The 27885-nt window shown below is 35.9% G+C and overlaps 1 protein-coding gene and 1 long non-coding RNA gene across 2 annotated transcripts; both read left to right on the forward strand.

Annotated features, from left to right (window-relative positions):
- Nucleotides 1-939: 939 nt before the first annotated feature.
- On the forward strand, nucleotides 940-3997 carry LOC110901906 (vacuolar-processing enzyme beta-isozyme). Its single transcript, XM_022148665.2, has 9 exons — nucleotides 940-1125; nucleotides 1207-1371; nucleotides 1722-1878; nucleotides 1957-2042; nucleotides 2119-2318; nucleotides 2404-2452; nucleotides 2586-2786; nucleotides 3282-3473; nucleotides 3570-3997. Exons 1-9 carry the CDS (start codon nucleotides 940-942, stop codon nucleotides 3750-3752), a joined length of 1419 nt encoding a protein of 472 aa, XP_022004357.1. The 3' UTR covers nucleotides 3753-3997.
- A 7660-nt stretch (nucleotides 3998-11657) lies between these two features.
- On the forward strand, nucleotides 11658-12597 carry LOC110903350. The gene is made up of 2 exons (XR_002571859.2): nucleotides 11658-12050; nucleotides 12344-12597. It is a non-coding gene; the product is annotated as an uncharacterized LOC110903350 (long non-coding RNA).
- Nucleotides 12598-27885: the final 15288 nt, after the last annotated feature.

The raw sequence follows: 27885 nt of genomic DNA on the forward strand, positions 1-27885 counted from the left end.
CTTACAAACCACCACTACCCCTAATGCGGTTAAACCATTGACGGGGATAACCGGAATGTTTGGAGACCCACTGGAACCCTAGGGGTGGGTGTTAGAGAGAGACAGTTAGCTAGAATGGCAGAAGAACTTCCGGAACCCTAGGTGTCCGGAGATGATGGTGGTGGTGGTGGGTGTGTGTATGTGGGGGGGGGGGGGTGGTTTGTGTGGGGTGGGATGGGGTTTATTTAAAATTTTTAGTATTTATTTTTTTTCTTATTTATTAAATATATATTTTAATAAAGGGTATTTTGGTCTTTTAACAAAAACTGAACATAGATTTTGGATGGGGTTAGTGAAGTGGATGAATACAACAAGATTTTGAAACCACGAGCACCTAGATGTGAAAAAACAAACCATTGGATGAAAGTCGCCAAAGTGGTCAAACGTTAGGGACGAAAATGACATTTTACTCTAAATTGATATACAAGTATATGGAAGGTTATAAGAATTCATTTTATATGGTATAAATTTTAAAGTACAACATATTGATGAGTATAAGGATACATGATATATAGCATAACTTTATTTTTTATATTGAAAGCTGCATGCATCCTGAGATGCTCGAATCTAGTTCATTCATTCCAATTTGGACATTGATATCCTCGTAACAAATGAACAATTTTTTAATACACATCGTTGTTTCTTTGGTACAATGTTGTGTTTGTTGCTTTCTTTTGTTTTGTACAACATTTGTAATGCAAATCTTAATTTATAATATTTGTACAGCTTTGTAAATTTTGTAACTTTTATATATACACTTTGTAAAATTAGTGAAAATATTTATAAACTTTTAAAAACAAACTCTGGAGGCAGCTAGGAATTTCTTGTTGGAGTACACACACCTTTACAATGTTTCCTCTAGCAATGTGTATATATACGTGAAATCACCAAAGTCAGTCAATGAATTTTCTTCCTATGGCTGCCTTCCAATTCCTTTTCTTACTACTAACCCTGCTAGCGGTACAACTCTCCGAAGCCACTCGTCCGAGTTTATTCTCTTCGAATTTCGATTTACCAGGCTTCAATGGCACGAAATGGGCTGTTCTGGTAGCCGGTTCAAACTATTACTTCAACTATCGCCATCAGGTGCGTATTTCTTTGACTTTTTGTCTGTTTAAACTCTATTTAAGTAAACATCAATCATGCCTCATATATTACTGATTTCAGGCGGATGTTTGTCATGCGTATCAAATATTGAAAAGAGGTGGTTTGAAAGACGAGAACATAATCGTGTTCATGTATGATGACATTGCCAATAACACATGGAATCCGAGGCCTGGTGTCATAATCAATAGTCCCAATGGTTTGGATGTTTATGCTGGTGTGCCTAAGGTATGATGTATTGTTATGATATAAGATAAACATCTATGGCACAAAATATGCTGTAAAAGTGTGGTACATTTACTGACAAAATTAGTTGCCAAAAATTTTGACAATTTTGCGAAACGCGGCCAACCACACAATTTTTATGTTGAATGAGTTTAAGGTTTATATATTGTTGAATTATTTCTGCTTTTGTAGGAGATTTTAATATCGAACAATCAATTAAGAAATTAAGATCAGAATTTAAAACTTCCATGAGATGTATTGTCACTTTTCACGCATATTTCATACCACCGGTTATCCAAGTATTAATCTGCTATTTGGGTTATTTGTACCTCTTCATATATATGTTGTGTTAGGATTACACTGGAAAAGATGTGACAGCGGCAAATTTCTATGCTGTGCTTCTTGGCAACGCCTCATCCCTGACTGGCGGAAGTGGAAAAGTTGTCGCGAGCAGCCCTTTTGATACAATATTTGTGTATTATGCGGATCATGGAGGCCCTGGAATTCTTGGTATTCCGTTACCTCAAGTTGATTTTATTGTTAAACATAGTAACAATAATTTGTTTATAACATAACTACATTGTTAAGGGATGCCAAACATGCCTAACATTTACGCTAATGATTTCATCCAAGTTTTGAAAACAAAGCATGCAATGGGTACATATAGTGAGATGGTAAGATACATTTTTTCTGTTGATTTATAGATGATTAAAAAAGATATTTTGTCCACACTAAGATGTTGAAACTTAGGTTATATACGTGGAAGCTTGTGAAAGTGGAAGCATTTTCGAAGGTCTTATATCCGAAGATCTTAACATATATGTGACGACTGCATCGAATGCAGTCGAGAGTAGTTGGGGCACTTATTGTCCCAACACGACCACTCCACCACCGCAAGAGTACAACACTTGCTTAGGTGACTTATACAGTGTCTCATGGATGGAAGATAGGTATTTAGCAACATGGTTCTTATTCCTAGCATCTGATATCAACTAATCGTCATTAACTATACTTTTTGCGACGTTTTTTTCTTAGTGATGTGGAAGATCTGACGACCGAAACATTGGAGGAACAATACTTGAAGGTTGGTATTATTTTGTTATTTTATTTTTTATTTTTTGGTTTTGATAACCACGATGACCATTTAGGCATGTAGTAAGATTTTGATATTAATCATGACGTTTTTACTTGCACAAAATTTGACAAAATGTTTGTAGGTGAAATTGAGGACTCTGAACAACAACACTTCTGAGGGATCTCATGTCATGCAATATGGTACGCAACGTATAAGCAACGAGACTGTTTCGGTTTACCAAGGTTCTTGTCCTCTGAATGCCACTGCGAATCCTTTGCAATCTTTCAACTCCAAGGGTGTTGTCGATCAAAGAGAAGTCGACCTTTATTCTATGTGGCATACGGTATGTAACTTGATCAAAATTACAAGAAAACTAGGTTGCAAGTGATTTTTGCTTCCGCTTTGTTACGATCCGAGTGATCAAATGATCCAAGAAATTATAGAGAGAAGCGAGAAAGCAAATTAGAGGGAAAGCAGGTTACTAATTCATTTCTTCATTCATGAATAACCCAATAAACAAAAAATGCATATATAGGCTTACACACAGTGGCGAAGCTTGAAAATTTTCATTGGGGTCGGAAGTCACCAAACCTAAAAATTCTATATAAGTAATTTTTTTATAAAACTGGGGGTCGAAAACGTATATACCTAAAAAATTCTATATGAAATGTACATACATAAACCTACTGAGCAAAAAAATTCTATATGAAATCCGTACATATGGCACGTAACACGCTTTTAGCGACATAGATTTTTGTTTCAAATTTTGTGACTTATATACAATCTCTTTGATTGATCCCTCTATTGCAACGTGTTGATCCAACTTCATATTGTATAGTACAATTCATCGACCGGAGAACCACAACAAAAGGAAGAATTACTAAACAAAATCAAGGAAATCACTACACACAGGACACATGTGGATAGCAGCATCAACACTATAAATGTCAAGCTTTTAGGTGACCAACATGTATTAATGAGGGGTGTAGGAAAGCCCCTAGTGGACGATTGGGAATGTCTTAAATCCATGGTATGCTAAACAAACTTAAGCATGATCCATCTCATTCACTTTACAAACGTTTAGGTTATTTTGAATTATGGTATACTTTTTAATTGATTAATTAAGGTTAGGACGTTTGAGACACATTGCGGATCATTGACCCAGTATGGCATGAAACATACCCGAACATTTGCTAACATGTGCAACAATGGTGTTAGCAAAGACGCCATGGATGAAGCTGCCAAGGCAACATGTAGCTCGTATAACATGGGGCAATGGGATCCTGCAGCTGTTGGTTATAGCGCATGATCGATGATGGAACAAACACTATATAGGATGGATGGAATGTTATTTAGTTTTGGTATTATTTCAACTACAATAATGGTGACAATAAGTAGAACAATGGCCAATCACATAGGCTTGTTGTTAATGTGATCCCATCTTCTTTCCAACTTTGTTTAGAATGACACTTTTCCAACTTTTGATTGTAGTGTACTTGACATAATAAGAGGGTGAATACGAAGTCGAAAATATTCACCATTTTTTTGTTCTAATAGATCATTTGATGACTTAGAGCATTCTCATCTAAACCTTCAAAATATGTGCGGGGTAGTTTTTATATTATAAAGGGTATAAAAAATGGTTGTGAGTGAAGGAGAGAGAAAATGTTACTGTTCATCTATATATTTGGGGGGACACTGTTCACCCAGTATAATTTTTTTAATATATATTGAAAGTGGTTGTGAGTGAAGGAAAGAGAAAAATGTAATGATAATATTATTTAATTGAAAACGGGAGAGAAAAAGTATTTGTTTTTAGTTAAAATATATTGATATATGACTTGTTTTTTAGTGGAATGTATGTATAATTTGATGGATTGGATGAGAATGCTCTTAGGGTGACAGGGGCACTCCCCTAAGAGGGGAGTCCCCTCTCTTACGCACCACCAATCAGCTAGTGCCACGTCAACTCCACTCTTAAACTCCCCTAACACCCCAATTTGATGGCGGCACTCCCCTCTTAGGGGACTTGGGTTTTTTTTATTTGTTGTAAAATTATGCATGTTTATAAATTAAAAAAATATTAATAAAAATAAAAATTAAATAAAAGACATTTCATTAAATTAAAAAAAACAAACTAGAAAAATAAAAATTACATTCAAACTAGAAAAATAAAAATTACATTCAAACTAGAAAAATATAAAAACAAACTACTCGTCGTCGGAACTCACTTCAAGGTGAGGTAGATCTAAACTTCCGAGATGCTCAATGAGATCGTGTTTTAGTCTCCAATGCGTGTCTTTGTCAATGAGCTCGCTATAAGCTGTATCATCGAAGACGGGTTCGACTGGAGGATCTTGAATATGTACCGGTGCTATCGCCCTTCCGTCGTCTTTTATAATCATGTTATGTAATAAGGCACGTATACACGATGGACCTTATCTTTTTCACCGTTTTCGAACGCATTGGACGATTTAGTATTCCCCACTTCGCCTTTAACACACCAAACGCCCGTTCCACATCTTTTCTTGCGGCCTCGTGTTGCCTCTTGAACTTTTTTTCATTCGGGATGTGAGGATATGTAAAAGACTTCACAAACACGGACCAGCTAGGGTAGATCCCATCAGTAAGTGGTCGTTCACCTGAAATGGACAATTTGACGCCGTTCCGTTTCGTTGAGTAAGAAATAATGGAGATTGTTGCAGCACGTTGATGTCGTTTTGTGAACCCGCCGGGCCACAAAAAGCATGCCAAATCCACAAATCTTGAGACGCCACCGCTTCTAACATAACCGTCGGGTATTGATGATCGTTTTGTCCACGCAATTCTGTGGGGCACATTCTCCAGACGAAGTGTGTACAATCCAGACTACCCAACATACCAGGTAGGTGATGCCTCTCCTCATGAGCCTGATACAATAGCGCAACGTCGTGGCTCGTTGGTCTATGTAAGAATTCACCGGCATACATTTTACAGACCGTCTCGCAGAAATATTCAAGGCACTCATGAGAGGTCCTTTCAGACATATTTAAATACTCGTCGTTTTCGTCTGGTGGGTTACCGGTTGCAAGTTGTTTAATCGCCGAAGTAACCTTTTGCAACGGCGTGAAACTTTTCTTCATTCTCTCGTCTAAGCCCTCTTGAAACCACTCGTCATACGCTTCCACGTCACTAACAATTTTTAGGAACAAAGACTTGGACATACGAAATCTCTGACGAAAAGTATCGGCATTAAATTTTGGATTTTCAACAAAATAATCGGCCATGAGTGTCTCATGGCCTCCCTCACGATCTCGACGGACTATTTTTTTTTACTAGACGATGCTGTGTCTAGTAGCTCCGCTTGTTGGATGGGGTTTTGGAAGAAAATTAAGCTACCATCGCTTGACGATGCATCTTCATCGTCGGAAAAGTCGGGTAGGGGAGAAAAAAACGGAAACTTGGAATCCATTTTGTGTTGTATTTGATAGATTTGTGAGTTTGAGAGTGGTGGGTGTGATAAAAAATTTGATTAAGTTGGTTATATTTATATTGTTAAAAAATTGAATTTTTTTTTTTTAAATTTGACCGTTGCCCAACGGTCCTCTCTTGAATCTCGTGCCTTCAACGCGGTGACTCCCCCCGATTACCCTCACCGATTCGGGTCCCCGCATGGATGGCGACGGTGTTTCCGATCGATAGATGTGGTCACCGAACCACTCCCCGCATTGTGCCCCGTTCACCCTTACTGTGGTAAATACACTAATTTATTTTGTAGTAAACAACGTAACTAACTATTTAAGTCAAAAATGGCCGACATGAAACTAATGTAGGTCGTCTATGTATTGGTTTCGTATTTCAAATTACCAGATAGCTTTTTGAATTGTTTATTGTTTCACTATCATATTACGTATTTGCGATTATAAGAAATCAAAAATCGGATTAGTCAGAAAGAATCAGTCATGATCGGGGATGTACTTTTTGTGATAAATGAAGTTCTTAATTCGCTTGTTTAATGGACCAATGAATTTCTTTATATTAGGTTCGAACCATTAGGGTGAAGCGTTGCAACTCTTACTAATCTTACTTGCCACTTTTCTTTAGTTACCAGAGATTATCAAGAGCAACTTGCTACTCATAATAAGCAAGCTTTCAAAACCCTTGAGATTTTAGGGTGATTGAAATCTAAAGAATCTTGATCACGTGTGTACTCCAAACCTAGTAACTCGAGTCAATGGTTATTTCTATCTAATACTAGTAAAATTTTTTTTCTATCAAACACGAGGACAGCCACGAACAAAAACAAAACCGATTACATCACAGTAAAAGAAATCCAATTTTCCCACAAAACATTTCTATCTTTCGATCTATTACTATACCACAAAAAACCTAGCGACTTGATATCTTGAACAATACTAGCGGCAGATCTATGCTTATTAGAAAATCTTCTTTCGTTCCTCGCAATCCAAATACACCACCAACCCACCCTAATACCTTTGAGGATGATCTTAGCTTTAGAACCCAAACCGGAGAAATCATGAACAACAAGCAGATCGTTCAGCGAAAACACAAATATCGGACTGATTTTGCACCATCTACTGATGAGATACCATACCTCCGAAGCCACCGCACACGAGCAAAAAAGATGTTCCGCCGTCTCTAAACCTTCGCTGCACATCACGCACCTATCATCCCTATTAAAGCAGTTGCGCTTTATAAGAGCATCCATCGTTGCTACCCGGCCCTTTTGAACTCGCCAAACCAAGATGTTCACCTTCTTCGGCACCTACTTCGACCATTTTAAAACATAATTATTACTGTAGTCGATGTTGCTACTGAGATATCTTTTAACCGCGCCGACCGAAAAGGAATTATCCTTTCCGACGATCCATTCCCACCTATCGTTGGTACCGGAGAGCTTCACCGAGTTCAGAAGAACAGAAAACTCGTTCCACTCCTCCCACTCTTCAACCGAGGCCGGACTCCTGGACCACCCCCAGCTACCGGAAAAAACCTACAGCGAATTATTAAACCGGGCCGAAATGTAACAATTTTTCATGGACTGAAGCCGAAATAAAGCCGGAAACTTCTCCTTGAGCGGCACATTACAGACCCACGAATCAAGCCAGAACCTTATCGCAAGCCCATTACCTACCACCCCCTTAAAGTTTTGAAACAAAGATACACTTCCCACTTTGGTTTTTGAGACCACAGAGACAGTTCCTTTCCAAATCCCACCAATATTACTGTTCAGCGGAACCGAGGACCACACCCTGTTAGAAAAATGAATGGAATCCACCACCTTTTTCCAAAGAGCATTACTTTCATTCCGATATCTCCAAATCCATTTACTCAATAGAGCGATATTAATATCTTTCAGATCCGTAAGCCCAATTCCTCCCTTATCCAACGGAGCCGAGACCCGGTCCCAGACAACTCACTGAAGCTTTTTCTCCGAGCTCCCACCGCACCAAAGAAATTTCTTTATCATCGCCTGCAGTTTATTGACGACTGAAACTAGGGCTTTAAATAAAGAAAAATAGTAATTCGGCAGACATTCGAGGACCGAGTTAATGAGAGTCACACGACCACCAATAGACAACAATTTCCATAACGCCACACGAGCTTCAAAAATGTCGAAAATAAAGTTCCAGTTAGCAACTCTACTCATCTTGGCGCCCACCAAAATACCAAGATGAAAAAAAGGAAGATTACCCACCGAACAACTCAACACCGCAGCCATATCTTCAACTTCCGAAACACCCACTCCCACACAAAAAAGACATGATTTATTCGTGTTGATTTTCAGACCAGAACACATATAAAAACACCTTAACAACAACGCCACCTTTTTAATATTGTTCCAAGCCCATTCACCAACAAACACACAATCGCCCGCGTAAAGGAGGTGGGAAAGCATCGGCCCCTCTTTCGGAAGCTGGATACCCCTATACGCCCCTACCCCACAAGCTTTCTTAATCATACTGGAAAAAGCCTCCATAACTAATAAGAAGAGAAACGGCAAAATCGGATCGCCCTGACGCATACCTTTCTGACACGGGAACTCGAAGGTAGGCGACCCATTAACGAGCACCGAGGAACGGGCCGAAGAGAGGATGCCATGAATCCTAAGACACCATTTCGGAGGAAAACCAAGCTGAACCATAATAGACGAGAGGAAATTCCAATTGACGTTGTCATAAGCCTTGGCGAAATCAATCTTAAAAAAGAATATCTCCTTGCCATTCTTCCTAGCCCATGCCAAGACTTCATTAAGAATGAGGGGGCCGTCCAAAATAAGCCTATATTTAAGGAAAGCCGATTGGGTTTCAGAAATGACCGACCCGATGACCGATTTGAGCCTATTAGCTAACACCTTGGAAACAACTTTATTAATAATACCCACTAGGTTAATCGGACGGTAATCACCTAAATCTCCAGGTCTTTAACTTTGGGGATTAGGGTAATGAAAGAAGATGAGCCTCCCATCGAGAAAGAACCCCGACACAAAAAACTGCTTAAAAATATTAACGAAATCCTCTTCGAACCGATCCCAACACCTTTTAAAGAACTTCATGTTGAACCCGTCTGGACCAGGGGCCCGATCACTGCCACAATCAAAATACGTCTGTTTAACTTCTTCCTTCGAGAAATCCTTAGTCATATAAGTGGCATCCTCTTCCGACAATTTCTTATCAAATGGGCAGACTAACTCGGGCCTAACCGAATAATCCTCCTTAAATTTTTTACTAAAAAAGTTATACACCAACTTCTTCACCTTTCTCGGTTTGGAGACCCAAACATCATTTTTCTTTCTATTCTTAGGTCAATATCATCTATTCTTCACCTTTCTAGGTTTTCTCAGGTTACCGTCAAATAACATACTGACCAATCGTGTTTCGATTACATTAATGCTATATAACAAAATCCTACGGGTCGTTGTAAAAAAACGCCATTAGATTTTATTTTGTAGACGTTTTCTTTCTATTCTTAGATTTCATCTTAGGTCAATATCATTTAAAATGATATTGACCTAAGATGAGATCTACGAATAGAAAGAAAACGTCTACAAAATAAAATCTAATGGCGTTTTTTTACGACCCGTAGGATTTTGTTATATAGCATTAAAATCTCTAATCTCTAGCCAACCTTACTGCAAGAGATCTTTTCTTCCAATTATGCCTCTGGTTGGATCGTTGGCTAAATCGAAATTTTGTAACGCATTGGGGCATCCTATTGGTAAGGCAATTTGGGCCGATTTATCAGATTCTGTAACCGAAACACGATTGGTCAGTAGGTTATTTGATGGCAACCCGAGAAAACCTATTGTTTGATAGACATAAAGAAAGAAATATGGCTGTTGGGGTTAACCCTCTTTTTCCTTGGTCACATGGTTGGGCTTATTTTTTTTTTTTTTTGCTAGGCTTTTTTAGCTTGATTGATAATTTGATAACTAATAGTTTGATTGATATCATATATTACTATTATTTGATAATCCAATAATCAAGTCAGACATTTCTAGATACTATTATTTAATAATCCAACAACTTTGATATGAATTTTTAGAAAATGTGTATTAAGTTTTCTCTAAGTTACTTTCAATAACTTTATTACTTCAATCTCAACTCTCCACAATGATGTGCCACTTTGCACAAGAGAGTGAGATTAATCAGATTATAATTTCGAACTTGATGAAACAGTGAAAATTCCAACCCGATCCAATAAAAAATCTCTCTTGATAGACATACAAACTAGCATAGGAAAATTTTGATGTCGCTAAAACAAAAACAAAGGCAGGTCCGCCACTATACACATACATGCTACTACATCACAAACATGTATTTGCTCCGGAAAAATTCGTACCAAATACCCATTTTGGCTATGGATTTTTGTTAAGGAATTGCATTAACTTCGATTACGGAAGGTCGATGAGTACCGATTCATCTATGTCTGATGTCTAATAGTTTAGTGAATAATGTTAGTAAATAAACTTAAGAGTTAAATGCCCAGATAGTCCCTGTGGTTTGCTCTTTTTTCACCTTTAGTCCCTAACTTTCTAAAATTACAGCTATAGTCCTCAACTTTTGCAATTTCGTTATCGGATAGTCCCTGGTGTGGACGGGAGTTAATTTTTGTTGCTAAGTGAGTATGAAATTACTAACATGCCCTTAGTCTTAAAATATAAATTGAAGTAGGGCCCAACATTAATTAAATAACACCAAAAAAATAATAACAAACTAGGATTGCGACCCGCCGCAATGCGGCGGGGATTCTTTAGTTATAACTAAGTCAATTTAGGACCCGCACGTTATGTTAAACCTGTCAAACGGGGAAAAAATAGACGATGTAAAAACGTTCACCCACACACGCACGTTGCGTCGTGTTAACTCGCAAAATTTAGAACGAAACGTAAAAACGTTAAACCAAAGACGCACATTGCGATGTGTTAAGTCACAAAATTCAGAACCAAGCATAAAGCAAAAAATTTGCGGAAAATGAAAACTATAAAGGACCAAAGTTGAAAGTAAAAAAAGTTATGAGGATAGATTGCAAAAGATAAAAAGTTTCGGGTAAAAGTAAAAAAAAAACAAATAGTTTGGAATTAAACGTAATTTATGAAATACTTTTGAGTGAAAAGTAAAAAAAAAATCAATTTTTTTGGAAAACCCCCAAAGGCAACGTTACGATAACTATATGCATAACCATTTTTTTTCTTTAAAAACCCCCCAAAACACACCCCGCGTTGCGGTGGGGCGTAAAACAGTGTCAAATAATACTAATGTCACACAACCGTCATCGACCACCAACACTAACTCGACCTACGATATGCGTGTTGCGACGAACCTGTCAAACATGGAAAAATAGAGGTAAAAACGTTGAACCACACGTACACGTTGCGTCGTATTAACTCGAAAAATTTGGAACTATATGTAAAACGAAAATTTGCGAAAGATGAAAAATACAAGTGACAAAAGTTGTGAAGTTAAATTGCAAATAATGAAAAGTTTTGAGTTGAAGTTAAAAAAACAAATTATGTAGGGTTAAAATTGTAAAAAGTAAAAAACCTTTGGGTTAAAAATAAAAAATCAACTTTTTTTTTGAAAAACACCTAAAACATGATGTACAAGTGGTAATGCACAAAAATCTTGCAAAGTTATATATGGAATAATTAATTTAAAGAAACCTTGTTGGCCCCACCCACACCTACTCTTCACCACCATGTGCAGCTGCAAATTAACCAACGATCAGGGACTATAGTCCTCCTTCAGTCCTTCTCCACACCACCACCACCGGTCCACCACCACCCACTAAGCCTCATCCTCCACCCAACCCACACCTGCAAACACTTCATATTCCGACGACTCCAACCGGCATCGTTTTAGTTCCACAAACCCATCGATTTTCTAAACCCCATTGACAGTGGTGAATGTGCGAGCAGAGAGAGAGAGAGAGAGAGAGAGTGAAGCGGATGGCGGTTGTCGATGGCACTACGACGGCTAGGGCTCCGTCATACACGACCTGGGAAGATGATGGGTCACCAACGCTAGTTTGGAGGTCTAGTGGCTGTGGCAAACCAGAGCTCCGATTAGGATTACTAGCTCCAACCCCGGTGGATCCGTCGACTGAGGTAATCAAAGTAAGCGTTTGCAAGTGCTTTGGATTTAATAGTGTAGCTGGATTTGTCTCGGTAACGGGATTTGTCGTAGGAGCCAGAAGGTTGCCGGAGAAGATCAAGTTACGGGTGAATCAGGGGTGGGTTTGTGAAGTTTATTAATGTTGGTGGCCCTGCTAGTATAGTTAAACGATACCAATCCCCACCCATTTCAAAGTTCATATTGCTCCAATTTGATTATAACTAAACCCTTCATCAGATTATGTTATTAAAGTGGATTTTTATAACAAGATGTTAAATGATTCCAGGTTGCTAGGTTGCTGAAAGTCGCCGGTCGCCGGAGTGGTTGCCGAAAAACCGAACCCTGAAGAAGGAGTTGTAGACTTGTAGGTGTATATCAGTATATGTATATGTGGTGGAAGAGATTGGGTTGGTTAAGGTGGCCCCACACCCCACATGTTTTTTTTTTAGTTTTTTTTATTTATTAGTTAATTAGTTTTTAATAGTAAGGGTAATTTAGTCATTTTACATGGACTTAACTGAATAAACTAGCTTCCATCCATGCCAGGGACTATTCGAAACGAAATTGCAAAAGTTAAGGACTATAGCTGTAATTTTAGAAAGTTAGGGACTAAAGGTGAAAAATGGACAAACCACAGGGACTATCCGAGCATTTTTCTTTAAACTTTATTATTATTATTATTATTATTATTATTATTATTATTATTATTATTATTATTATTATTATTATTATTATTATGTTAATTAACTTAGGATTATATGTATGTATTACAATATAAGCGGAGAGACATGTAGGTTGGTTAAACATCGTTTCAAATGACGGTTGTTCCCGCCATACTTAACTGCCACTTAACCGTCTTCTATTATGTATAAATGATGGTTGCCGGCAATCTTTGCCGAGTACCAAGATATTCAATAAAATATCCATTTACAAGAGTTCGTTGTATACTCTCTGTACAAACACGTATAGAGTCACAAACAGGAACACGCCAACGATGATGATAACGACTTCCGCTAACATAGTGGTATCAGAGCCACGGTGGGAAATCGATGAAAATCGATCGATATTATACGATTCCGGGCACAACCGGATGAAGAACAAAAACAGAGGATACGGAGACGGAGACGAATTCAACCCCGATCGCACAACTCCACGATCACGAATGTTCGCAAGAATGAAGCGAGAGAGTCTAATGAAATTAGAAGTCGAAATCGAGTTACTGGAACGATAGACGGAAGAAAGACGAGAAGAAACAACGGAAATAGAAATGGAAGATTTCAATTCTCATGGTGATGTAAACAAGGAAGATCACAGAAATGAAAGTATGAATTAAAAGGAGATGTTTGATGATCATAAGAACAGAGAAATGGAACGAGAATGGGAATGGTTGGAAATCGGAGAATTACGATCAGAATTACACGATCCGGGAAGAGACGGATGATAAAGATGAACAACGGACAAGGAAACGGGTGAGAAATAAACAACGATCCCGATTATAAAAGTCCCCGATTACATGTGAGGAGAGACAACAATTTGCAATCATCGTCAACGACGATAGCATGTGAGCACTATTCCGACGAGAGGAACGAACGACGAAGGAAGGATCTTACGAAGAAGCGATGTTACTATTGGAATGAAATGGAACACTTAATTGCCTTCTGCAAATTAAAAGAACATGACAAGGCAACCCAGTTACTCAGGGACGTCATCAACACCGGAATTCAACGAACGAGGGCAGAGTACGATTTTTTCGAAGAACTGGTCGTCGCTGGCACAGAACATGGATTATGGGCAGATATATGGCATGTAAATACAGCATTTAAGCACCATTATGCGGGTAATTTAGATGTTTTTAAACGAATACGAAACTCGTGTGGAGTAGAGACTAGAACAAGGGAACCACCAATACATCATTGCTATCGAGAACCAGGGCATACAATACATAACCATTATATGCAATTAAAAGATGCAGTGATTGCCTTTATAAGGGAAAGGCTGAATGTTTATACTATTCAATTAGAAGATCACAAGACCAAGGATAAAGATCTTCAAGTTTTCACTGTTCTTGATACGTCACAATATGGATCTATTCAATCTGGTCATCACCAAAGATTTGGGCAAGGATCAGCAAAATATGAAGGTAATGAAGGTCCTTCTGATTATGACCGAGAAAGGAGGAAGAGCGAGGGATATGTTCAAGAAGGAGAGACACTCCAACACTATGCTCTGTTTGCTGGAAGTGACTGGCATGGAATGAAGAGGCTGCAGAAAAGGAGACGTTTCGATTTCGAACAAGCAGCAAACAAAGCTTTGGACGAAGCCAATAGGAGCGTTATGATGAATTCTCGAAGGAGCAATTAAGTTTATGGGAGTGTGTTAGTAAATAAACTTAATTATTATTATTATTATTATTATTATTATTATTATTATTATTATTATTATTATTATTATTATTATTATGTTAATTAACTTAGGATTATATGTATGTATTACAATATAAGCGGAGATACATGTAGGTTGGTTAAACACCGTTTCAAATGACGGTTGTTCCCGCCATACTTAACTGCCACTAACCGTCTTCTATTATGTCTAAATGATGGTTGCCGGCAATCTTTGCCGAGTACCAAGATATTCAATAAAATATCCATTTACAAGAGTTCATTGTATACTCTCTGTACAAACATGTACAGAGTCATAAACAGGAACACGGCAACGATGATGATAACAGCTTCCGCTAACAAATAAAATAACCTTTTCTATAATTTCTTTTCTTCTGAAAGTTCTTCTTTACGATTCACATATTTGTAACTTTCATTAGTGAGTTTGTGAGTGTGTAGTGAGTGATCTTGAGGGCCTGAACTTGGGCTGTAGTGTTCTTATGACTCAAGCATTAAAATCGTGAGTCGTATTTTGGATCCAGGGGCCTTTCATGGAATCACTCTTGAGCTCCAACAACATGTTTTTAAGTATCAGTCTCCACATTTTGTTTCTTGATTATTTAATATCAATTTAAACATAAGTACATATGGATGTTTAGCTTGAGAGGCATGTTAATAATAAGTAATAGTTTCTATATAGTTAGTAATAGCAGGTTTTAATAGGAACTATAAAGTTATGTAACCCGTAATGTTTACAGATAAATACATTACAGATTTATCACACTTAACTTCCACTCATTGTAAATAACTTTAGATTAGTTTAGATGAGTTAAATTTTCTTTGCATACCTTGCTTGTTTCTATGTAAAATAAAAAACCTCTCTTTTTGTTTCCACTGTATTTAAAACTTGCACTGCAGCTATTTGTTAGATATATTTAAACTTAATTATGCTAATATGTTTGTACTTATATTATAACTTATATAACCGATATGTATAATGACTTATGATGATGGTGATAAGCGGGTAGAATTTAAACTGCTATAGGCAGTTATTCCCGCCACAAGGAACCGCCAAACATCACACATATAAACATGTGAAGTCTGGCAAACTGTTCCGGTATGAAGACAATTTAAGTTTCTTTGCAATTGTCCATTCTATCATCTTCGATTATCTTTTGTTCATATTATTGTTTCTGCATATACTTGTTTCTTATTCATCATGAATACCGAATCAAATGTGTCACTTACTTCCGCTGCAAATGTGACTGAATCCCAACATAGTGGTATCAGAGCCACGTTGCCAAGGAATGCAGAAATCCAACCAACGTCAACCACAATGCCCTGTCAACATTGTTTCGATGAAAATTATGAAAAGGAAAAGAAATTTCCTCGTGTAAGATTATGTTACTATTGTCATCAACCCGGACATCAAATCTACTCATGCAAAGCAAAGGTACAAGATGAGGCCACCCAGTAAATCAAACAAGCGATAAATACCGGAATTCAGAGACAGGAAGATGTAGTTAATAGTCATTAAGAGATGATTGTCACCGGAACAGAGGGAGGCCAATGGGGCGATATCTGGTATGTAAGTTCTGTGTTTCCCCATCATATTGCCGGTAATTTGAATGTGTTTAAACGAATTAAACACTTAATTGGGGTGGAAACAAAATCTGGGGGAAGTAATTTCTTGTTTACTCGGGGAATCGTGGCAGTGGAAATCAAATCGAGTAATGAAATGTTAAGAATACAAAGTGTATTCTATGCGCTAGAATTAGATCAGAATGTGTTGAGTTTGGATCAATTAACTTTGCAAGGTTACACAGTTAACAAATCTGGTGACACTTGTAAAATATTCCCAATGTTCTCAACACCGGTCATGAATTCTGTAAACAATGTGAATGGTTTAACAAAAGAAGAGGAACTCGGCTTGAAAGAAAAATAGAGGGTAATTGATGCAAGTACTGTGAACGATGAATATAAGGAAAAGTATCTCAATTCTTATTTCGAAGATTTGAATCTGTCAATACAAGAACCGGATTGGAGTCAAATGATAATTCATGCAACGGAATTTCATGATTTCATTGACTGTAAATCCCTTCTTGATATGATGGAGGATGGAGAGTTTATGTTTAAATATAAACATGAATTGGAAACGAAGTTTGAGGAGATGTTAACATGGTTCATAGAGGTTAAACTGGGAATCACAACTAGGCCTATCCCTCCTTATGCTTCTGACAATAGAAAGGTGGATTTGCTTGGTCTATATATGGTGGTTAAACGTGACGGAGGATACAGAACCGTCAACGATAACAACCTATGGCCGGTGGTTGCAAAAGATATGGGGTATGAGTACTCATGACAGCGAGTTCATGAGGATCATTTATGCAATGTACCTAGATGTGCTGGTTTACTACTATAAATTCAAGTGAGTGCAGGAAAGGGTGATCGATAAACAGATAAACAGGTGGATGAACATAATGCAGGTCTGTCGGAAGTCAGCCATGAAAGGAGGAGGAGTGACGGTGATGTTCAAGATGAAGAAGCCTATCAACACTATGCCCTATTCGCCGGAAATGACTGGGAAGGTGTGATAAAGATGCAAAAGAAACGGCGCAGATTTGACTTCAATCAAGCAAGGAAGGTCGTAGATGAAGCTAACCGGAGTGTCTTGATGTATGCTGCAAAGCATAATCAAGTTTATGGGGTTGTGTTAGATATATTTAAACTTAATTATGCTAATATGTTTGTATTTATATTATAACTTGTATAACCGATATGTATAATGACTTATGATGATGGTGATAAGCGGGTGGAATTTAAACTGCTATAGGCAGTTATTCCCACCACAAGGAACCGCCAGACATCACACATATAAATATGTGAAGTCCGGCAAACTGTTTCGGTATGAAGACAATTTAAGTTTCTTTACAATTGTCCATTCTATCATCTTCGATTATCCTTTGTTCATATTACTGTTTCTGCATATACTTGTTTCTTATTCATCATGAATACCGAATCAAATGTGTCACTTATAACTTCCGCTGCAAATGTGACTGAATCCCAACACTATTAACTATTCAACCAAATGAAACTCACAGAAAAGTTTATATAAAATAGAAGTTATTAAGAAAAAACTTGGTAAAATATTCTGAACTATGATGACTCTATTTACATACAACTTTACCTTATGTTAGTTTAGAAGTCTCATTAGTAAAGTATTCTTGAAGGATGCATATGTGCCATAACTGTGGGTCTGTAGGGTATGGTGTTTTATGGTTTGTCCAATAAGCATCAAACACATTAAGATGGGAAGCTAGTCAACTTTGCCATATTTTAAATGTTGCTTTAATTCTTTCTAGAGTTCTTTTGGGTTGGGTTGGGGTGGGGTGGGTGACAATTGATGGGGTTTACAAGCACTATAAGCTCTCTAAACCCTTCCAAATGGAACACGCTAATTAGTTCATAACAAGAGTCAAGAAAGATTGTCTGAAAGGTTTATTCATGACATGCATTGACTTGTTATATTGTCCCACAATAAGATCTTATTAGCGTGTGGACCATTTTGGATAAGTACAAGAGATAAAGGCATAGGTACTACTGCTAATGTGTGAGGCCCATGATGAAATGCCTTTCACATTAGGATGATTTGAAAAAGGGTTTCAATGTATTCACATATCTTAAACCAACCCTCAATATATTTCAACGACATTATTATTATTGTTAAGTTTTTGAGGCCCCAGCCACAAAAAAATGCAATAATATGCTATACCCTCTGCATAATAATGTTTTTGCGATTGATTATAATCTACACCTTGAAAAGTGTTACTTATTCTATAAGATTTATTTGACGCTATGATAAATTAACATTTCAATTATGACATTTGTTATAGGGATTCTTCCACCTTGCATGATCAGGTTGCAATCCAGAGCCTTGTCCACCGTACCAGTGAAACAAGAATTGAAAACATGAGGGAAAAGAGCTCAATAGAACCCATATAATCTTAAGATATATAAAAAGTTGGTATACCATGTTTAGTATACTCATCATAGAAGAATTCTAGCTAGATTTTGAAAAGAGATTTAACTCTCTTGATTGGTAATTCTTATAATCATTTATGGATCAAATTGTTTTTCATTTTAAAAGGAGGAATTAGATTAAAGGTTGCTTCCTATACCAAGGGTTTAAATCCATAAAGTCTAACTAAACACATATACAAATATTAAAACATGAACAAGCTGAAATACCTAATCGGTAGTAATGTTTACGTAATCGTAAGGCAACATATTGTCGAACCTAGAGAACGATGTTAAAGAATTCAAATAACAAGTAGTTGTTACTATCTATTCTAGATCACAAACGTGTGGTTTAGATATATATATCTTAACTAAAAACTTTAACAAATGAAACCAAAACAATAATGGAAAACTAACCTTATTTTAAAGATAAAAGAAAAATCGGTTAATTTCCTCATCAAGTTCTTCTTCATGTCTCTTCTACTCCTATTTTTCTTTAGGCGCTTAGATAGTCGATCAGGTGGGATGACATGTGTACCGAGATTGTTGCTTTACACTCAAATCACTCGTGGATCTTTGACTCTTTGTGTCTGCTCCTCCTTAGGCTCACATTGTTTGTTAGGTGTAGGTGAGTTTGTAAGATCAAAAGACACCCTGATGTACCTGTTAACCAATATAAAGCATGGATTGTTCTTAAGAACTTCCATTAGATATAGGGCATTGGTCATACTGAGACTTTAAACCGATTGTTAAACCAACCATTATGTTGATTTAATTATCGGTTACCGTTTCTCATGGATGTGATACTAGATAGGCTGATGCCAACCTTCATGGAGATTTCGAAGATATAACATGCATGACACAACCCCCTTGATTTTGTTGACTCTACTTGACCTTATCATGCCTTCTTGTTAAAGAAGGACCTTTATCTACCTTACCTCTCTGTTGGACAACAACTCTCACATGAATCTAGTATTCTTGTGGAGTGCTAAGGATCCTCCACAAGAATACTATTGGAGAACTATTGATGCTTTACAGTACCGATCTGTATCCAAACGTATTCTTAGGTGACTTAAGGGTTTCAACAGTCATTGATTAGTTATTTGCTAGTTTTGTAGGTCTCGTTGTTCATGCTTATGAAGATGTTGACTTGGAGGGGCTGTGTAGATGATCGGAGGTCTACCTTTGATTGGTGTTTTTTTTTGCTTATAATATTATCATTGGAGTTTCAAAAAACAACATATAGTTGCTTGTTTTAGTATATATTGAGGTTGATTATTTTGTCATTGCTCATAGTGGCACTGAGCTTGGTTAGACTATGTGTGTGTTTTATGAGTTACATATATTTCTTGCTAGTCCACTAATATTGTGGTGTGACAATGTTTGTACAAAATACTTAGCAAAGTGTTAAATCGGTGTACATAAGACTTCAGATTGATATGCATTTTTACTTGAGATATAGTTCGCATGTGTCACTGTCTTATTTGTCCTCACTACTGTCATAATTGTTCATACTTTCGCCAAGCGATTCTCAGGTGTCTCGTTTCGGATTCAAGCTAAATGCTCTTTTTGTCATCAAGAACATTATAAAAATGTCGCATGGTTTTGTCTCATCATCATGTTCTTGCTATTTATTTTTCAATCTTATTAATCACATATTTTAGTCCTTGAATTTAAAAAAATCGTGATTTTACACTATTAGAGTGATTATATAATTACTGTAGAGTAATATAATTACTCTACAAGTATTATAGATCTACTAGTGTAAAATCACAATTATTTTTTATTTATTTTCTTGTTGTTTTTACATTTTGCAAATAATTAAATATCATATTTAGTTAGATGGTAAAAAGATTCAAAGTTGAAAAAAAGCTTACTTCATTTCTCATGTTAAGGTCATTTTATATGCTATGACGTCATAGCTTCTTTATACTTGATTAAAACATAATTCATAAATATATTACATCATTCTTTCAAATATTTAAACTTAGTTGATTAAAACATAGGCCAATTGGATTTTAACACCTTTAACTTTGAAGAGTTGGCCGATAACACCCGCAACTAACACTTTGATCTGTGACACCCCAAACTTTTAATTTCGTTTGTCATTTCACCACTCAGTTAAAAAATCAGTAACTGAGTTAGTTTTCAATCCTAGGTGGCATCCACGTGTCTTGTTTTTGATGAGGTGTTATGAGGTGGAAATATATAAAAATATGTGTGAAATCTGTGTATGTATATGTATATGTACAGGCAATAAATCATCCCCAAATTCAATATATAAAATCAAACATCATCTTTAAATGAATTTTATCACCGGCGATTATCACACAAAATCAAATCATCATCATCTTCCTCGGTTCTTCATCAGAGGCCTAGATTCGAACATCATCATCATCAAAACCTGAATTAAGAAAAGGCCCCTTATCAATACACAAAATCAAATCATCATCATCTTCCTCTGTTCTTCATCTTCATCACCGGCGATGCCAGATTCGAATGATATCTCTGACGACCTTCAACGCCTCAGCCTCAACTCCTCCTCCACCGCCGTTCCGGCACCCCCCACTCCACCACCGCCGGTGACGGAGCCGATTACGTGGCACATATATAAGAAGCCTTGGTAGCAACCTGGTATTTCTTACCATCTGTCAACCCACCCCTTTCTCTCTTTACCACCGCCACCCTCAACCTCCATTGCCACCACCTTGCTACCACCGCCACCATCAGCCTCCACTGCCACCGCCGATACCTTCCACCACTACGGCAACTATAAGAAACCGGACCGCCACCCCTTCATCATCTACGACTACTGCGCCCTTTCATCATCTACAACAACCACCGCCCCATCATCTACAACAACCACTGCTCAAGAGTAGGGAAGGGAACGAGTCAGATTTGACGAAATTTTGTTGAAATCGAGTCAGATCTACTGGTTGTTGTTGAAATCGTGTCAGCTCTGTTAGTTCTTGTTGAAATTGACGGCATCCCGTCGTCGGAAAGTCGTGTGGCGGCGGTTCTAGGGGTGGTTGTTGGAGGTGCACTTGCCAGAGCCGGTGACGGAGCCGGTGGTTGTTGGAACTTGAGTGTTTATGGATAGAAGAAGAAGCAGGACTCATGTGTAAATGTTGGTTGATTTAGAGGTTTATATGGGGAGACAGAATCTTCACTGATGATCTACATATTTTTATATATTTCCACCTCATAACGACACCTCATCAAAAACAAGACACGTGGATGCCACCTAGGATTGAAAACTAACTCAGTTACTGATTTTTTAACTGAGTGGTGAAATGACAAACGAAATTAAAAGTTTGGGGTGTCACAGATCAAAGTGTTAGTTGCAGGTGTTATCGGCCAACTCTTCATAGTTAAAGGTGTTAAAATCCAATTGGCCTAAAACATAATACATCATTCTTTTAAATATTTAAACATAAATATAGTTCCTGCCAGACTATTATTGGGTGCTATTTTCTACATCCCCTAATTACTTTTTACACCCCTTCCTCTCACATACTTACAGATGAGGCCTGCGTGGGACCGGAAGTTTTCCTCTCATAAAGGGAGTATAATCAGGAGGAGGGGTGTGTGTTTAGAATCAGTCTTATTAAATCCAATAAGCTTCCAAGTAATGCCTTACATCATCATAATCATATCCTAGTCAAACAACATGTTTGTTAAGTCTCATGTACCCTAGATTAAAAATAAATCATATTCATTCCGACAATTACAACAAAATACTCTACCCTAACCAAACTATAGAGTAAATGAATTTTACCTCTTAAAACAATATTTTTTTTCTATTTTTTATCGTGTCAAGTTTCAAATGTGTTTTTACAAAATCCAGTTATAATCTCTTAATTCAGGGCCTATTCAAGTTGAAAAACTATCTTCGTTTTGGTCCATGTTAAAAGAAAGCAAACCCAAAACATTATGTCATGTTTTAACTTGAGTCTTAATTAAAATGATTGAAAGTGGTTGTTTAATATTAATAGCACAACTAAATTTCATCTCTAATTAAGGGCATCGCTTTGTGGGGCGGGAGGGGGCGACCGACCCTTTGAACTTTTCGTTCGTTAGTAAAGAGTATGTAGTTTTCGTATAAATTTTTTTTGGTATGTACATTTTTAACCCCTGATTTTATAAAAAAAATTTCATATATACGTTTTCGACCCCTCGATTTGAAATCTTAAACTTCGTCACTTTCTCTTATGCCTTTTCAAAATAGCACAACTTTATTTTTTTCAACATACTACTTTCAGGAAATACTTTCATTAATTTATAGCTTTGTTTCATTTATAGCTTTCAGGAAATAGTTTTATTCAAGTAAAAGTTAATTAACGAATGTTGACCATGCATGTTTTTTTATCAGGTTTGATTTTACAAATATCCGATGAACTTTTTGTATATTACAAATAAAATGACAAGAGTATCGAAAAGTAAATAGAAAAATAAAATTCTTTATGTCGAATAGTAAATAGAAAAATAAAATTCTTTAGGTCACTTAAACTTAATATCCAGCTTGTCATCCCTGTATGCATTAAATAATAAAAGAATGTAAACCTAGCTATGCCAATGTAGAGATAAAATGGGAAGTGATGTTAATGATTCCAAAGTACTCCACCCCGTTACACCTTCCTATGTCTTTTTTCCATGATCATATTATTACTTGATATTTTTGTTTTTAATATTAGAGGGGACATATAAGCCAAAACACAATCATATGCATCTCATGCCATCCTATTAATATTTTTTAATAAATATGCATGCTTGTCCATAGTCATTCCAACATTAGTCTTTGACAATGGAAAAACGGTCCCGATGTAAATATTGATTAATATATTAATTACCAAATAGGAATCACTTTCCGCATGGATCATTATTGTTCATATAAGCAGCTGATTCCAGATAAATTGTTTATAAAAGGTGTATATATCAACTGAGATTCGAATATGATGAAAAAACTTTTTTTCTTGCAAAAAAAAACCTATATCTAATTAAATATATAATAAATATGGTAATTTATGTGAGATCATCTCTTGAGGCTCGTGCTCGCCGCTCAATCAAAAAATGCTTGGAAAATACTTGTTCAACTTTATGCTCGGATGTAAAAGCTGATCGACTCAGTTCGATTCTGATAACGAGTCAAGCATGAACAAAAGTCAGCTCACTCGGTTGGCTCAAATCATTTTTTAATATGTACACGCAATTATATTTATACATAGCATACTAGAACCATTCTCGAAAGAATTCATGTTTGGAAAATGCTCGTTCGATTTTCTGCTTGGTTGTAAATGAGCCAATCAGCTTGGTTCGGTTTGTAAATCAGCCAAACACAAACAAAGGTCCGATTGGTTCGACTCAACTCCTAAACAACCCTACCTCAACTATATTAAATTATTAGTTATGAACTTATACATAATTTCAATCATATTTTATCTTATAACATCATTTTGTTATTTCTAAATATTCATAATAAACTATATAATATTTTCTTTATTCAACTGGTTTATCATATGTTTAAACCTCTTTTTAACAATAAAAGCTATTAAGTTTTAATATTATTTTATAATTTCGAAACTTTTCATAGTGAGTAAAATTGAATGAAATGAATGAAATAATTATAAAATTAGGTTCCTTTCTAATTATAAAATAGTGGTTGCAAATCGTTAGTAAAAATAATTAAATTTAAATTAAAAATAGCGGTCACAAATTGATCATTATTACGACCTCCTGCTTTTGGTCACAAATATCATAACTTTTTAACAAAGGGCCGTCACAAACCGGTCGCTAAATTTACGATCTCGTTTCGATCTCAAATATATATAATGTGTTGATTATATCTATAAACATGGGTCAAAATATAGAACCTAATCATATTTATTCAATCATAACGTAAATATAGATACCAAGTTAGAGACACTTACTTGTGGGAGTGGTCATCTTTGAAGATGAAGATAAGGCAATGATTCCCGTTATGGTACCTTGGGTTGATGGATCACCTTAGAGAGAATTTAATTGTTGGTGTTCTTAAGGAGTTTTTTCATACCTTTTTATCAATACCAATGATCAATATATAATGATCATAAGTGATGGTAGGTTATGAAAACTCTTTACATTCTCTATTAAAGGTACCTAAAGAGAAATCATAATTGCCCCTTAAACTAATCAATAATTACAATTACTACCATCAAGTAATTGTCAGGGATTAGTTATGTCATATTGGTAATGTTACAAAATGATCCGTAAGGCCACATTAACGGGTTATTTCTAACATTCTCCCACTTGGCCGAGTGATCATTTGTGATAAGTATAGTAGGTTTGGCCAAGTTAAAACATTAATCAATGTTTCAAATTGAAATTGCAAAAGAAAAATACAGTACTTGAGTTATTCTCAACTCAAGACCCCCATTAATCATGTTACAACCCCAAATCAAAACATATGTAAATTTAAGACCAAAATGACTAAGGTAAGCCCTTTAAAATTAATTTGTATAATTCTTGTCTATACGTCATTAGGTGCACATACGTATTTATAGACAAACAAATTGTATAATTGAGGAAAAATAATAACTAATCATTCATATGTACGATATGCTATTATGTAAGGCCTTTAGTAAAACCCGTCTTTATTATGAGCTCTTAAAAAGACTTTGGGTGTAGACCTTAGTTATCGGATCCACAAGCATATCATGAATGTAAATGTATTCGATACAAATATTTGGTTTCCTCTTCTTGTTCATAAACGAACAATAATTTTGTATCGAAGTTTACTGCAGCACCTCTCGAACTGTTATTGCTCGAGGAAATAAGGTAGCTGACTTTTCATAGTAAGTCTTCAATATAGTATTTATATGGAGTTCATAAGTTTATGAGTCCACTGATAAGTTTTCAACAACACTTAGTGACAATTGCGTTGTTAATTAACAACATATTATGTCATTATAATTTATGTTGTTTTATCAGTTTCTTATGACTCCTCCACGAGACAATTATATCTGCTGACGTAAGGATATACCCCGAAATTGACATTCAAAGGAAAAGTAATTAACCTGTTTGAGTTCTCACTTCGTCTTACAGTCTTTCTCGTTTCTAAAAGATATCGTAAGATGCTTCACAATAATCTATAGTGGTCTAATGTTCATTAATGTGAGCAATATCTAAACGAGTATAGACTTGAACCTTCGTAAGGCTTCTAATTAACGAAGAATAAGGAAGTAATCTCATTTATCATTTTATCCTCTTAATGAGAGCAATATTGTTTGTTACATATGTAAGGACCCACTTTAGAGTAAAGCTTATCGCATGAAACTAATGCCCCAATGGGTCTATCTCGGTATATTTTGATATCTCTCACGTAAGTGGTATTTCCGAGATTCATTATATCAAAATATGTGTGAGAAAATATTTGACTTATGTAACATGTACTTATCAAAAGAGTGTCATCTATATAAGGATAAGTTTACATTAATTGCTCCCACTTATCCTGAGGTTGGTACACATAAATCCACTTAATTCGTGATGAAAAGAATTGCATTAAGATTTCGTCACATTTTGATGTTTGCTTCAACCCATATATGAATTTCATCGACTTAGAAACTAAGTGTTCTTGACCTTTCAGTATAGAACTTTCAGGTTGTTTTGAACATGTAAGTCTTTGTTTAGGGAAAGTTGTTTTAATATCCATTTAATGTAGCTACAAAAGATTATAAGCTACTAGAACAACAATGATCCTCAAAGAAAACTTTTGCAAAAATGTAAGATGATTCTTTGATAACAAACGTTATTCTAAACAAAAAATTAATTTTACTAAAATAATTTTTATTCCATTTAGAAAATTGATTAACGCAAATGGCTTAATTAGGAAAGGTAGAATCAGTAAACTTTCCAATATCCATTTCAACTTCAGTCAAGTAGGATACATAATCATCAAAGTTAAACCTATATGACCTCCGTAGTTGATTATTGGGTTGTATAATGAGTTTCAGATTTATGGATTAACTCTTGATTAAGTTGCTATCGCTTTCAAGATTCTAAGTGTGTAAGAGTTGGTGGAGTATGGTGTACAAGAGGTGTAATCGGAGTAAAAATTAATAAGTTTCTTCCCCCGCCTCTTGTACTTCTTGCAAGTCCTGATAAGGACTATTACTGCTTCCACTGACTTAGAAATCTTTAACAATTTAGCATGCTTATGGTCAACATTAGGAGACCAATAAATTATAATAGAGTAACAAATTAATGAAGTTACTCCTTGTAGTTTCTCTGTTTGAGGATTCCAATTATGGCAAGAAATCTGATTGTGCCCACGTCTAAGCAACAATGAAACTTTTGTTAAAGTAGCAATATATTCTTAAAGAGAAAAGTTGTGAAGGAGCAGTGTCTTGTACAAGAGGTACAAATTGATGTAACAACAAGCTTTCACTCCCCTACCTCTTGCAACTCTCGCAAGTTAAGATAAAGACACTTAATGCTCCCACTAACCTTTTAGATCTCTAGGAATGCTACAATATGAGTTTCAGTGATGTACGTGTTGTGGGAACCTTTCATATATGTTAGACTTGATTTCCTTAATGTCCAGATGTTATAAAATATTTGAGGACATATTTAGAAGGAATCATAGTATACATGAATTAATTTCTTTAATATCTTTATTCATATAAGACATATTAAATACAAGTAAATATTATGATAAATGAATTATGTCTGAATATTCTATTTTGGGATAAGTTCCAATGAAATATAACTTCTAATGGAACTTAATTTATTCCCTTAGCCATTTAAATATTAAGGCTTATAACACATGCTCATAAGTCACTAAGAATGAGATTTGATAATATTTCATCCTTCATTAACCTAGTCATGATTTCTCATGAAATTTGGTCTTAATGGATGGAATTTGTAAGTCTCATTTTTCTTTTGTTAAATTTTCATTTTCATTATAACAAAAGGTTGCGAAAAAGTGTAGCATCATCTAGTGCTATCTTATAAGGTTTCTATCCAGATTGAGATGACAAATAATATGAGAGTTTAAGGTAAGAGTGACTTTGTTTTAACCATGCAAACCTCACAACTGTCATAATGTAGCTTTCATATTGATACTAAATTCTGAATAATCTACAGAATATATAAGGTATCATAAAGCCTAATTATAAAACAGTTTATTATGGTTCTTATAGTCTTAACATAAAATTTTGCCACTAATTCTCATATTAATTATTTGTTGATTTCTGGTAAGGAAACACAAAGAACTAGAGTCAACTCGTCATGTGTTGATTGGAATATCATCATTAGCAGACTTAAATATCATAAATTTCTGACTACTTATCTTAGCCAGCTGTTCCATTGAATAATGGATAGTCTCGATGCTCGTGCCTGGTTTAATGACACAAATTTGCAGCGAGACTTTCCTTTTGAAGAAACTTATAGCTGGAAA

This window comes from Helianthus annuus, chromosome 13, assembly GCF_002127325.2.
Source record: "Helianthus annuus cultivar XRQ/B chromosome 13, HanXRQr2.0-SUNRISE, whole genome shotgun sequence".
NCBI classification, from domain to species: domain Eukaryota; kingdom Viridiplantae; phylum Streptophyta; class Magnoliopsida; order Asterales; family Asteraceae; genus Helianthus; species Helianthus annuus.